Below are 13,960 nucleotides of genomic sequence, written 5' to 3' on the forward strand. Positions count from 1 at the left end.
AAAAAGAGTTTCATACAGATTCTGAGAAATGTTATGAGTCTGTTATTGTTTTGCTAGGGTACAAATATTAAAAACTGAAATGACTTTGTCAAAAGGATTGGCAAATGTTCTTTTTTCTTAACATGAAAGTACATTCTTGTTAAAATGGGACTTGTGTTTTTCCTCGTATTTCCAGCATTGGGAAAAATGTAGGTTGATGGCAAGAGAGTTAAAAGTTTTTGAAGCTTCTTCTTTAATGTTTTTCCCCCCCTTTCTCATTGGACATTGGTGAATCTTCCTCCTAGTAATCCAAATCTTAATGTTCTATTTAAAAAAAAAATTGTAGTATAAGATATTGTTGTTAGGATTTAAAAGTACAACCTGTAAATAAAAACTCTTACTGCTGAAGAAAACCAGCAGATTTTATTGTTTCAAAGCTGGAAAGTTGGTAAAGAAGTATACAGTAGTGCTATACTCTAAATTGGACATATTTAAAATATTTCCAGGTCTCTTCTAAACTTATACTTCTTTGGGTTTTTTCCACCCAATAAGAAAAGGTGGTCTTTGAAATTGAGGAAGACAAGCCCCTGAAATATAATAGGCCACAAAATTGACTTCAGATGATAATCTGATTGAAAAGTGTGAAAGATGAAATTTATAAGCTGATTTAATTCCTGGCTGTAACATGACATGCAAAACTTTACCGACATCAAAGCAGTTTATCCAACAACCAAAAGATGCATTGTCCTGATGTAACTCTCCTTCAGCATTATATGCAAAAAGAAAAGTATATATAAAGGATTTTTTTTAACCTTGTATAATCAAGGTACACATTAACATTTTTCCTTAAATTTTCCCCAAGATAATTTGATAGTATTGAGAGGTCCTAATAATCTTAGAAACTGATTCCAATAATGCTGTAAAAGGATTTTTTTAAAAGCGGGACACAGACACACAAACACAAACATGGACTTTCTGCAATTTGAGAGTTGTACTTCAGCACGCTAAGTTGCACCTGGATAGATGTTCTTGCAAACCTTCTGTGTACTTTTCTGCGTGGGGGGTGGGGGTGGGGCTGTTCTTCTTTTATCCCACCATTTCCCCCCTCCCCCCAAATTCAGTCTCTATTGTTTAAGCACGGTTTGATATTTACAGCGTGCACTTCCTTCTCCCCCAGATCTTTCTAAAAAGAAAATACAGTATTGTTTGCCAAATAATGGTCTTCCTTGGTAACTGTTCACAAGGACAGGTTTTTCTCTGAAAGTTTTACTTTTAAATGCAGGAAGGTTGAAATGTTTTTTTGGGGAAAGAAGGCATATTTATGGCATTCTGACCTGTTTTACCTAGCGTGCCTGTAGGCATGGAAGACCACATTCAACGGCCTGCTCTGCTGCCTGGCCTGAGTAGCTGGTGTTTTTCAAGGAAATCACAAGCCTAAAAATAGTCTGCATAAACAACTGCAGAACAGTTTTGCCTTTTTTTTTTTTTTCCTACTTCGCTATGTTGGAAGAAACATCCCTCTAGGTTCTGCTCCAAGTGGGGAAAACAGACACTGGAAACATGGAGACTGCTTGGAAAGATGGTTTAATGGTGGACAGGATCACATGGCTTGAGTTCCTGAACAGAAAAGGGCAGATACAGTAAATCCTCGGGTTTTTATGCTCTCTCTGGCTCTGCATTTCTTGGGGCCCCAAAAGAGTATCCTGATTGGTTGTCAGACTCCCAGGGGGTGGGGGCCTTGCTGGCTGATGGTCACATGTGCTTCCCAGGTCACATGTGGTGAGTTTCTGCTGCTATTGTGTAGAGGGCTAATCCCATCTTTGGCAATTCCTACTATGGCTCTGCCTGAAGGAGGCAGATCTTTGTTATGTAGAATAGACTGGCCCAGGCCTTAATGGCCCATTGACAAAGGGTGGGGGGCAGGAAGGTGGGAGCTGCTTTGTCTGTAAAATATGCTTCTCATATTTCTCATCCAGGGAAATATAATATTCTGCCTTTTTCATATTTCCTAAAATATTTCACTCTTCCAGGAAAGGGGTGGGTGCTAACTTCCTACAATCCCTACTCTTTTTTTTTTCAAAACGTGAGTTTTGAAACAAGTTCTTGGCGAAAGATTAAAATTGATCACATCAGGGAGGCTTAATGGGTGCTTTTAATTTTCTAATGCAAAGGGGAGGCATTGATAGAGGCAACAGAAAAGGATTCCTTCAGTGGCTTCCAAAAGCTTTCAACCATGAAGGTCTAGCAGCCAGGAAAAAATTTCTGGTAAGAATTTTACAGTATCCAATTTTCCATGCCAATTAATTTCAGACTTCAGATATTACTTTCCGTGAGCTTCCAGTCAGGTTTCAAGCAAACACATGTCCCAAAATTTTTCACAGCCATGATTTTCCTTTAAATTGCAGGCTGCCCATTTCCAAAGGTTGGTTACTGAACCTGTCCTAGCTCTTACTTTGGTGCATCCAGGATTTGTGAGTCCAAATTGAGGTTAGCCAGTGTACAATATCCATTCTTTTTTTTTTTTTTTTTTTGGTGTTACACATAATGAGCCCTGGGAATTCTACTCATGAGACCACCAGTGCAATATATCTTCCTTTACTGGGCAACTGGGCAGCATCATTTGTGAGTCACAGTCAGGGCTTGGGTTTTGGAGATCACTTTTCTGCTATCTCTTCAAGTGAGGGAATTGCCTGAGGGGTATTGCCCCCTCCCCCATCGAATTAGCAGGGAGATATGACTCCTTGGGCTTTTAGTGCTACAGAGCAAAAATCAACCTAGGAGAAGCTTTGTGTGGAGGTAAGTGAAGGAAATAGTTTCAATCTAATTCTGAATAGTATGTCTCTCTGTGTGTGCATGTGTATGCAGCTACTTTTACAATACAGGCAATACAAACATTTTTGACACATTTCTCCTCTCCACCAGACAGAAATCTTAAGGTGTACATAACTTGCTGTGGCAACCACTCTCAAATACAATTCTTACAATAAACTGATCACAATATGCATGAGAGAAGAAAGAAAACCTTACAATGAATTTCCACCCTCCTCATAGTCTTTCCAGCTGTCTTCTGGGAATTGAAAAGAGTCTTTTGGTCTTTACTTATACATCTCAGGGTCTTTTCTTTCATGTCTGCTGGTAAAATGCTTGGTGGTAAGGCTGGTCAGTCAGGCTTGGAAAGGTCTGCTCCACTCTGGTTGCTGTGATGACTTTCAGTGGAGACTGGATTCAAACCCAATTCCTGGTTCAATCAGATGGAAGGTCTCCTTTGGAGGCAGCATCTGGATCCATGTGCTCTGCTTCCACAGTTTGCAGAGTCCTTTGTGCAGGGCTGAAAGACATGAGAACAGGGTCCCCTCCCCCCTTTTCTTTTAAGTACCTTTATTTAGCCAAATTTGTCTCCCGGTGTTATCTCTTAGCAAAGCCCATTTTTGACACAATTTTCCTAATTTCCTTTTATCCATGCCCCTCAATATGGGCACCCGCCTGGCGTCCCAGGCCGCGAGCACTTCATCTACTGGGGTCCCCGCCACCCGCGAACTATCGCTACCCATGACCCTTTCCTTTTCTCCGGAAGGATCACTTCGACTTAGCCGGGTGGCACGCACTCAGTTTTCAGAGGAAAAAGCTCTGGGAAGGACTTCGATTCCCTTGCGAAGTATGGGCCCCTTCCTCTAGGGAATCACCACAACTTTTCGGATCCAAAAAGGGGATCCGCGAGGACCTGCTGACCCCTGCAGCCAGGTGTGGGCACCTCCTCTTACACACACACGCTCGCCCCGTGTCTGGGCTGGACAAAACCGGGATTCCCTTTTACAGTTTCATTACCCCCCCTTCACACGCTTGGCTTTTGCTCGGCTTCCATTCCTTTTAAACACAAAGTTCCACATTTGGCAACCCCCCCTTGCTTTCTCTATCCTACCGGTCATGGCTCGGTGGAGCTAGCAGTAGGCAGAGGTGCGGCTAGAGGTCACTCAAAGAGGTGAAATCAGACTGTTTTCCAGGTGGAATCCCACACACACACTTCCTCCTTCCCTTACAGAAGGTCCTGTGCTCTGGCAAAACCCCCATGCTCTCCAGACTGTTGGTCTTTCTGCGGTTAGGAAATGCACAGAGGAAGCAAGATCCAACTGTGATTGGGAGAAGGGCCTTCACTCACACACATGCAGGCATACACAAATTTCCCATGCTTTTCCATACTTTAAAATTAAAATTTAGAGGTACTCACCTTCTTTTCAAGCAGCCTTTGAGCTCAAACTCAAAACCCCTTTAAAACCTAGTTCCAAATGGCCAAGGTCCAGGAAAACATATCCACAGACTCAATGGATCTGCTGCTAGCAAGGGAGGCTTACCTGGGCCTGGTCCATTGGTTAGGTTAGCTTGGAGTCCCACCTGGGTCGCCAATTGTTGGAAGAAACATCCCTCTAGGTTCTGCTCCAAGTGGGGAAAACAGACACTGGAAACATGGAGACTGCTTGGAAAGATGGTTTAATGGTGGACAGGATCACATGGCTTGAGTTCCTGAACAGAAAAGGGCAGATACAGTAAATCCTCGGGTTTTTATGCTCTCTCTGGCTCTGCATTTCTTGGGGCCCCAAAAGAGTATCCTGATTGGTTGTCAGACTCCCAGGGGGTGGGGGCCTTGCTGGCTGATGGTCACATGTGCTTCCCAGGTCACATGTGGTGAGTTTCTGCTGCTATTGTGTAGAGGGCTAATCCCATCTTTGGCAATTCCTACTATGGCTCTGCCTGAAGGAGGCAGATCTTTGTTATGTAGAATAGACTGGCCCAGGCCTTAATGGCCCATTGACAAAGGGTGGGGGGCAGGAAGGTGGGAGCTGCTTTGTCTGTAAAATATGCTTCTCATATTTCTCATCCAGGGAAATATAATATTCTGCCTTTTTCATATTTCCTAAAATATTTCACTCTTCCAGGAAAGGGGTGGGTGCTAACTTCCTACAGCTATTTGGAAATTTCTTGTACGTTCTCTTAACTGTGCCAGTGTATCCGAACCCATTGGCATGAGTAGGGAAAAAACAATATTTCAAGGCGATTGCTAGAAATAAATATTGAACTTGCAATCTTGTGAAAAAGCAGACCAGCAATGATTGTTACGTTTGAATTAGCGAAGGTGAAATGCACGAGTCAAACATAGCCATTCAAAGCCCGTAATAATTGCCCTATTTTAGCAGAGTTCATTGCTATTTGCCGGTTTTGCTTCTCTACTTAAAAATTATCTACTCGGCTTCCCCCAGAAATATTTGTCAATTGATTTGATGATTGATTGATTGATTGATTGATTGATTGATTGATTGATTGAATCGGAGGTGGGGAACAATGGCCCCTTTATGACTAGTGGACTTCAACTCCCAGAAGTTGAAGTCCACAGGTCATAAAAAGATCATAGTTCCCTACTCCTGCTCTAAGACAGAATGGCTGGCTGAGGAATTCTGGGAGTTGAAGTCCACAAGTTATAAAAGGCCATCGTTCCCCACCCCTGGATTAAATGATTGGTTGGTTGACTGTGCCATCAAGTCGTTTTCGGCTTCTAACAACCACATAGATTGATTTTCTCCTTGACAAACTATCCTAACCTGGTCTTCCAATTGTGCACTCATCAGTACTGTACTGTGTCTACCTACCTTGCTGCTGATAGCAGTAGCACTTAGACTTATATACCGCTTCACAGTGCTTTACAGCCTTCTCTAAATGGTTTACAGAGTCAGCATATTGCTCCTTCTTCTCTTTCCTTCCACCTTTCCCAACATTAGAGCCTTTTCCAGGAGCCTTCATGTAACGTACAATAATTTGCACCTGATAAAATGAAAATTCTGGGTTGATTCATTTGATCCACAGTGTGTTTTGGCCAACCCCAACGTTCAGAAAGTGCCAGTGCTCTTCCTATCCTGCTTCTTCAAAGCCCAACTTTTAACTTTTATTTTTATTTTTATTTTTTTAAATTTGATTTATATGCCGCCCTTCTCCGGAGACTCAGGACGGCTTACAATGCGTTAAGCAATAGCCTTCATACTTTTGTATATTTTTATACAAAGTCAGCTTATTGCCCCCACAATCTGGGTCCTCATTTTACCTACCTTAGAAAGGATGGAAGGCTGAGTCAACCTTGAGCCTGGTGAGATTTGAACTTGCAGTAATTGCAGGCAGCTGATGTTAATAATTGTTAATAACAGTGCTTTAGTCTGCCGCGCCACCAGGCTCTTTCTTCCATAAAGTGTCATAGAAAATACCCTGGTTTGCACTATTCTGCTGTTTGTAGCGGAGGTGAAATTCACTTACCTTCCCTACCAGTTTGTAAGTGTGCTCACTTTGCTCGCGGGCGCCATCATCTACACATGCACAGAGGCTTAAAATGTCGTAAAAAAGGTGACATCGTGACATCCGCGCGGGTGGGCAGAGCCTCCCGCAGCCGCTGCTACCGGTTTGCCTGAGCCGGATAGAACCGGCTGAATTTCACCGCTGCTTTGTAGGTATAGTCACATAATGACATTTGAGGAGTAGTTTGGACTTAGTTTATTCATGTAGTGCTACCCAGCAATCACCCATACAAATCCTGTTTCTATGAATTCTAAAGCAAAGTTGCCCTTGGCCAAGTGTGAGTCTGGTTGATTGTAGGGGCATCTGGAGCAACGTGGAAATGGCTTGCTTTCTTCTATTGCCCTCTTCATGAGTTCTATTACATCCAAGCATAGAGTTCACCTCTGGCATTTATTTGATGTCCTCTCATCTATGCACTATCCAGGTCCAACCCTTCTCTGATTTTTCAACATCAGCAAATGTTAGCTAGGTGCTGCCACCTGCTGTTACATCTAAGCTTTGCTCTCTCTCTCTCTCTCTCTCTCTCTCTCTCTCTCTCTCTCTCTCTCTCTCTCCCTCCCTCCCTCCCTCCCTCCCTCCCTCCTCATAGATTCTCTCTCTCACTGAAAATTAACAAGTGAATTGAAACCTATTGGAGAATCAGAGAATGATACAGTCTCCCTGCTCCCCCAAATTTGGCATGATTTCTAGGATATTCAAATCAGGAATTTCAGGAATAAAGGCGTTGGTACAAGGTGTTGGTGATAAAAAATTCTTGCTGGTTAACCGATGGGCTTGTAAATATGAAGGAACAGTCATTTAGAAATTCCAGAAATCAAAAGTATTGTTTTGAAGCTAAGGTAGCAACATTATACAGGCTGACATGCAAGAGGAGGTTTAGCTGAATTCCCTAGGATTTGCTTCTGAAAAAGCAAGCATGATACCATGCAATTTCAATCTGAAATTTTAGAAATAAGCCTCATATGATTCTTATAATATTATAGTTGAAGTCAATTATTTGTCATTGCATTGTTGTATTTTTGTTAATACTTTAACAAACATTGTTAAGATTTTATAGATCAACAAATTACCCCTATTTTTCTTCTCTTACTGTTTAAGTCCAGATAGCAATAGCAATAGCGCTTAGACTTATATACCACTTCATAGTGCTTTACAGCCCTTGCTAAGCGGTTTACAGAGTCAGCCTATTGCCCCCAACAATCTGGGTCCCCATTGTAGGAAGTTAACACCCACCCCTTTCCTAGAGGAATGAAATATTTTGGGAAATATTAAAAAGGTAGAATATTATGTTTCCCTGGATGAGAAATGGAGAACCGTGTTTTAAAGACAAAGCAGCTTCCTGCCTCCCTCCACCCCACCCCCCCACACACACCTTTGTTAATGTGCCATTAAGGCCTCAACCAAGCTCACTCAATGGGCCATCATCTGCAACACAATAGGACCCATCTAGCAACAGAAACTCACCACATGGCAAGACTCAAGCAAGCTTGAGAGACAACCTACAAAGTTAGCTAAGACCCCTAGACCACCTGGGAGTTTGACAGCCAATCAGGATACTCTTTCTGGGCCCCAGGAAGTTCAAAGCCAGAGAGGGCATAAAACTCACTGCGTCTCATCCCTTTTTCTGTTCAGGAACTCAAGCCATGTGATCCTGTCCACCATTAAACCATCTTTCCAAGCAGTCTCCATTATTTCCAGTGTCTTTTTCTCCACTTGGAGCAGAACCCAGAAGGATATTTCTTCCAACACCATTTTACCAACCTTGGAAGGATGGAAGGCTGAGTCAACCTTGCCTCAGCAAGATAGATGGACAGAAAGACAAATATGAGATTTATTGGGTCCATACCTTTATGTATAAATCCAATAAAAATTAAAGGAAGAAAAGATGCTTGATAAATCTAAATCAAGAATCAGCAGGCACTTTCACATATTTTTGCACTGTGATCCATGGATCAGCATCTTCCAAGATGAAAAATGTGACGATCTTGAGAGATGCTGGCCATTTAACTATTTTTTTTGTCAAGAGACACCATCTTTCTATAGGTAGTCGTCGGCTTATGACCACAATTGAGCCCAACATTTCCTTTGATAAGCAGTACAGTTGTTAAGTGAGTTTTGCCCCATTTTACAACTTTTCTTGCCACAATTGTTAAGTGAATTGCTGCACTTGTTAAGTTAGTCAGCTGGTTGTTAAGTGAATTTGGCTTCCCTGTTGACTTCGTTGTCAGAAGTTTGCAAAAAGGTGATCACATGACCCTGGGACACTGCAACCGTCATAAATACATGCCAGTTGCCAAGTGTCCGAATATCAGTCATGTGACCACGGGGATGTTGCAGTGGTGAAAATCTGTCATAAGTCACTTTTTTGAGTGCTGTTATAACTTCATACAGTCACTAAAAGAATGGTTATAAGTAGAGGACTATCTATATATGAATTATTGCCAACCCCAATATGCTGTTTCCATATTCAGACAATTTCTGTATCTGTTGTGACACGGTCTAGATATTATTCAGGCTGTGTACAGTTCCTAGAAGCTACTCAGGAAACTTCATTTTTCCATAGATTCCTCTCACATATATATGCCAATCTCTCTCTCTCTCTCTCTCTCTCTTTCACTCTCACTCACTCACTCACTCTCTCTCTCTCAAGCTACTATGTTAAGCTGTCTTTCATCGGTGCCTGAAAGTTCAGGGAGGATTTGTAGCACCCGAGAACTGCACATAAACTAAAAATTCCCTCATTACTCATGTCTTCTGGCTACACATTGAGTCTGATGTGCTGGAGCCAAACCGAATATGGCATGGATCTTCAAAATGCATAAGAGGAATCTAAAACAGTGTAATTCTTCTAGGATTCAATGGGGAGGGGGTGGCGTTGCTGGACAGACCCCCATTAGCTTCCTTCTAATTTATATTTGTATTAATAAATAGGAAATAGTTACCTCCAGAGCTTGCAAGAAAGCAGATCTGGGCAATAAATTTACGGTATTTTGAGGCAATCTGCAGCTGAAAAAAATTAACGTGATTAATGAAGAGCTGACAGGATATTTCTTTATAATTGGATGCCATCTGAACAAAATATTACTTTATTCTTTTGCTTCAAATTGCTCACGGTGAAAGTTCTGCATCTTGTCCATTAGATTACATTCTCTCTGTGTAAAGTTGTAAGCATCTCTTCAGTCATTACAGTAGAAGCAAGGTGACAAAGCAGATGCATGGATACTTGGATTGTAGACACCTATTAATTGGCATAAATAATGGTGATTTATTTGTTGTTATTCTGCATTCTTGCTACCCTGTATTCTTATGCAAATGCCACCCCTTTAAGCTCCCAAATTCAAAAATCTTTTTAAAAAACATGAAGAGATTTGGGGCAATGTTCCCAGTTCTTGATAAAATATCTTCTTCTGGAGTGACTCAATATGGAGTCAATTGATAGAATGAATCAGGAACATCGTCCTTGTGCTGCTTAGCTTGCAGTATCCTTGAATGTTATTTTGGATTAGTTTGAATAAGCAGTTTTTTCAGGCTTCCAGTAATCGGAATGAGAGCCAGATCAATGTAGATGTAGTCCTTGACTTACAACTACTCGTTTACCAACGGTTCAAATTTACAATGGTACCAAACAAAAGTGACTTACAACTGGTCACATAGTCAACATTTGGCTGCTTGGCAACCAGTATGTATTTATGATGGTTGCAGCATCCCGGGGTCATGTGATTGCCATTTGAGATATTCCCAGTCTGTGCTTCTGACAAGCAAAGTCAGTGTGGGGGGGGGAAGCCAGATTCACTTAATATCTGCATAATTCACTTAACAACTGCAGTAACTCATTTAAGAATCATGGCAAAAAAGTTTTTAAAATCAAGCACAATTCACAGCTTGCTTAGCAGTGGAAATCCAGGTCCCACTTACATCAAAAGTTGAGGACTACCTGTAGTGATTAAAGGCACAGGGCTATGTTTTCTTTACGTTTTGTGTTATGCTATATTGACGTGGTTACAAAAGTAAAGTTAATTACTTATTTACAATAATCTAGAAACTGGAAGATTGTGAGTTGTAGTCCTGCCATAGGCTTTTCAATATGGACTCTTTTTAAAATTCCAAAAAATGTTATGTTCTTGTCTAAATTTATCAGTGAAAATATTTTCTTCCTCTAGTTTCCTAGACAAGATTGACATCGTCAAGCAAAATGAATATACACCGTCTGACCAGGTAAGTAAAATGTCTTTTGAGAAAATGAAGTTACATTTCTTCAAAATATTTTTTTCTGTAGATTTCTTCTGTTCAAAACCTGAAAGTAGCATTGTGTTAGTAGTGTCTGGAACAAAGTAATCAGACCTACCACAAGTAACGTGCTTGATCCCAAGTACTCACCAGCCTATTCCAAGTCCCAATTCAATTTAAAATTTAAAACTCTAAATAATAGAACTGTGCAGCACTTCAGATTCTGTTCATACAGGTGGTTCAGCACTCATGGGAATGTAGAAGTGACTTCCCTCTGCAGCTCTTTAAAAGAGCTAAGTCCAAGTTGTTTGTCATCTGTGGCTGCCATTTGATCCTAAAAAAGGTATGGCTCTTTTAAAGAATTGGAGATTGGTGATTGGGGTGGGTTCTTTGGTTGGTTGGTTAAGTGCCATCAAATCAGTGTCAGCTCTTGCAACCACATAGATAGGTAGACCTTATCAAAGATGGTCTGTCCCCAAAGTGGCCCTTAAGGTTTTCCAACAACACGTTTCTTTTTTTAAAAAAACAATTTTATTGGGGGTTTTTTTTCTCCTCTCCCACCTTCATCCACATCTTTCTTTTTTTTGAACAGTGTTGGTCATTTCTTATCTTATACAATTAGTCAAATTCAAATACATTTTACTCAATCACAATTTTTGCCAATATCATCTTCCCCTCTTTTCCTTTTTTTTTGAACATCCCTCAGTATTTCTATACTTGCATACATAAACACCTTCTTCATTTATCCCTAAATTCTAACTTTACTATTTGTACATATTTATCCTCTTTTATTTTTAAACAATTCATTCTTTTTCTTAATATATTTATATTTGTCTGTTCAGAGCTGCCTTTCTTCTACTTCAACTTTTTTATTGTACAGCAACCTTTCTCCTCAAACCTATCATCTCCCTCTTCTCCTTCCAACTTTCTTTCCCCACCTTCTTCTTCTCTTCTCTACTTCCCTTCTCCTCCTCTCTTCCCCCCTGTTTTCCCCTCTCTCCTACTCTGATTTCTCTTCCCTTCCTTCCTCCCTACTCTTCCATCCCTCTCTCTCCTTCCTCCTCCCTTCCAATTCTTTCCTTCATCTCTCTCTATTGCTGTATTCATTTTCAATTTAATGTTTTCCATTGTGGAGTCCAGGCAACCCCAATCCCTTGTCTTTTTAATTCTTAACAATATATTTCATCTTATTTCAACACATCAGTTTCTATTGTGATTGAGAGTATCCATCTTCTTCCACTAATCTCTTTTTCTGTCTCGTCCCATGTTTTCTAGCAGGTTCCCTATTCATGTCCCTGTGCATTCTAGAATACATTTTTAAATAAAACCCACAGCTTCACATAGTCCTGAGATTGTATCTTCCATGTGTTCTGTCCTGCATATTCTCCTCATTTTCTGAGCCTCTACTTTGCATTGTAGTATAGAATGCCCTTTTGTGAGATTTTCCAAACTTATTTAGTTGTTTGCCTGAAGTGAGTGGAGTTCTAATTAAAAGATGAGAGTATGTAGGAAAAAAGTAGGGAAAAATGACCCCCAAGTCCCTTTCTCCCTAATCAGTGATGTATTTCTGAATATTTTCTTTTAAAAAGTACATATTGTGATTAAGATGTGTACAAAATTGAGCTTAAAAATGAAGCTAATAAAGAAAAGAACTAATATGAAATGTATAAAAACCTATCCCAGTACCATCCCAAAGGTGCTTTTTCAATCCTTCAAAAGAAGCTTCTTGGATGAGAAGCGAAAAGTCTTCAAGGAAAAAACACAATCCAGTTGCTGTTGAAAAAGGACCTTTGGGACAGCCATGACCTTGGATGACTGACAATCTCCATAGACATTTATCCCAATGCTGTACTGGAAAATTTTCAGTTTTCAGAAGTCCATGAGTATGACTATATATAAAGTTTATTGTCATTGTATGTATACACAGTATACCCATACAATGAAATTCACATAATGCCCAGAGACCAAGCCCAACACACATGACAATCCCCAGACACCCCCCCACCCACCCAACAAAATTTCCCCACCCTTAAACCACCCAAAGATCCACACAGCAGACCAAATAATGCTGTCCAACAGCTCACTGATGTTTAGTTCATTGTTGAGTGCAATTATAACTCTGGGATAAAAACTATCCCATATATATATGTATTCCATATATGATGAAGAATCAGAAGAAACTACTGTCATTCCTACCGGTAGAACGCCATATATATATATAATAGATATCCCAAGTCAGTGTTGTCACCTCTTTTCAGGTTGTTGGTAGACCAAAGACAGAGTGCAGTTATGTCTTCTGTTTTCAATTTTAACTTTTTATCTGCCAGCTTTTTTCTAAGCAAGCAAAAATGAAGAAATGCTATATTTTTTTTTCAAATTAGGCTGCATTTGAACCCATTTGGGGGGGGTAATTAAATCCATAAATGAATAACCATTATTCAAATATACTTTACTATTGTGTGGGGAAACCCTACTGTTAACTTTTTATGAACAATAAGTATTTTTTTATCATAGAGGATATTAAAAGTTAGCTACTACCTATATTTTATTTTTCCAAAACTTCTTTTTCTTTTCTTCCACATTCTTCAGAAGTTTTTATCTCTAATTATAATCCACATCAAAATGAGTGAAGGTTTTAGAAATGTGTCTGTTTTCCATGGTTTCAAATTTTCCTTTGTGTCATGGTTTTCTGAGCTTATGGGTTGCTGTTTTTATAAACTGATTGTTTTGTTTCCAAGATGCTAGTATATTTTAAACAGTTTCTTAACTTTACAAAATTTATTTATTATGGTAAGCGGCTTTGTGTTGCTAGGTAGGACTGGAGGAAAAAATATGAGATTAAAAACCTGAGATATAAATTTTATATTACCGTATACTTTTTACAAAGAACCCAAAGTTGTTATTTCATTGACCCATTATTCCCTAAGGCTTGTGGGTTTTTTTTAAAAATAGAATATTCTTTTAAGGAAAAAAACTCTTATTATTCTTTTTTATATGTATAGGACCTTCTTAGATGCAGAGTTCTGACATCAGGAATATTTGAAACCAAGTTTCAAGTCGACAAAGTAAATTTCCAGTAAGTATCACTAATAGCGGGTGCTTAAATTGAGACTGGGCATTAAACTAACAGTGAGATAGTAGAAATGTGCAAAATATTCCATAATATAGTAATCCAACTTGAGAAAAAGCCAACTCAAGCAGGGTTTTTCCTGTATTTCTGGAAGTAGGCATGGTTTATGGCCAGACAACATTTGGAATAACATAAAACACTTCAGCATCCAGACAGTCTAATTTGAGAAATACATTAACACTCTGTCCTACCCCCATCCTCTGTGCTTGTATTGACCTATTTTGGAGGAAAACGGAATGTTCCAATAACATGTCTATGCAAAATTAATATAACTATATCCATGTTGTGGTA

General features: G+C 39.8%; 1 protein-coding gene across 2 annotated transcripts in view; it reads left to right on the plus strand.

The window, feature by feature from the left end:
* GNAS (GNAS complex locus) overlaps positions 1-13,960 on the plus strand; it is a 147,298-nt gene that overhangs the window by 123,931 nt on the left and 9,407 nt on the right. For both annotated transcript variants that reach the window (XM_070941770.1, XM_070941771.1), the window contains 2 exons: positions 10,473-10,527; positions 13,542-13,615. In XM_070941770.1, the coding sequence (XP_070797871.1) occupies positions 10,473-10,527; positions 13,542-13,615 (129 nt within the window). The remainder of the gene's footprint in view (positions 1-10,472; positions 10,528-13,541; positions 13,616-13,960) is intronic.

The sequence above is a fragment of the Pituophis catenifer genome, unplaced genomic scaffold (assembly GCF_029215685.1).
Source record: "Pituophis catenifer annectens isolate HBS135680 unplaced genomic scaffold, rPitCat1.0.hap2 SCAF_3, whole genome shotgun sequence".
Taxonomy (NCBI): Eukaryota; Metazoa; Chordata; class Lepidosauria; order Squamata; family Colubridae; genus Pituophis; species Pituophis catenifer.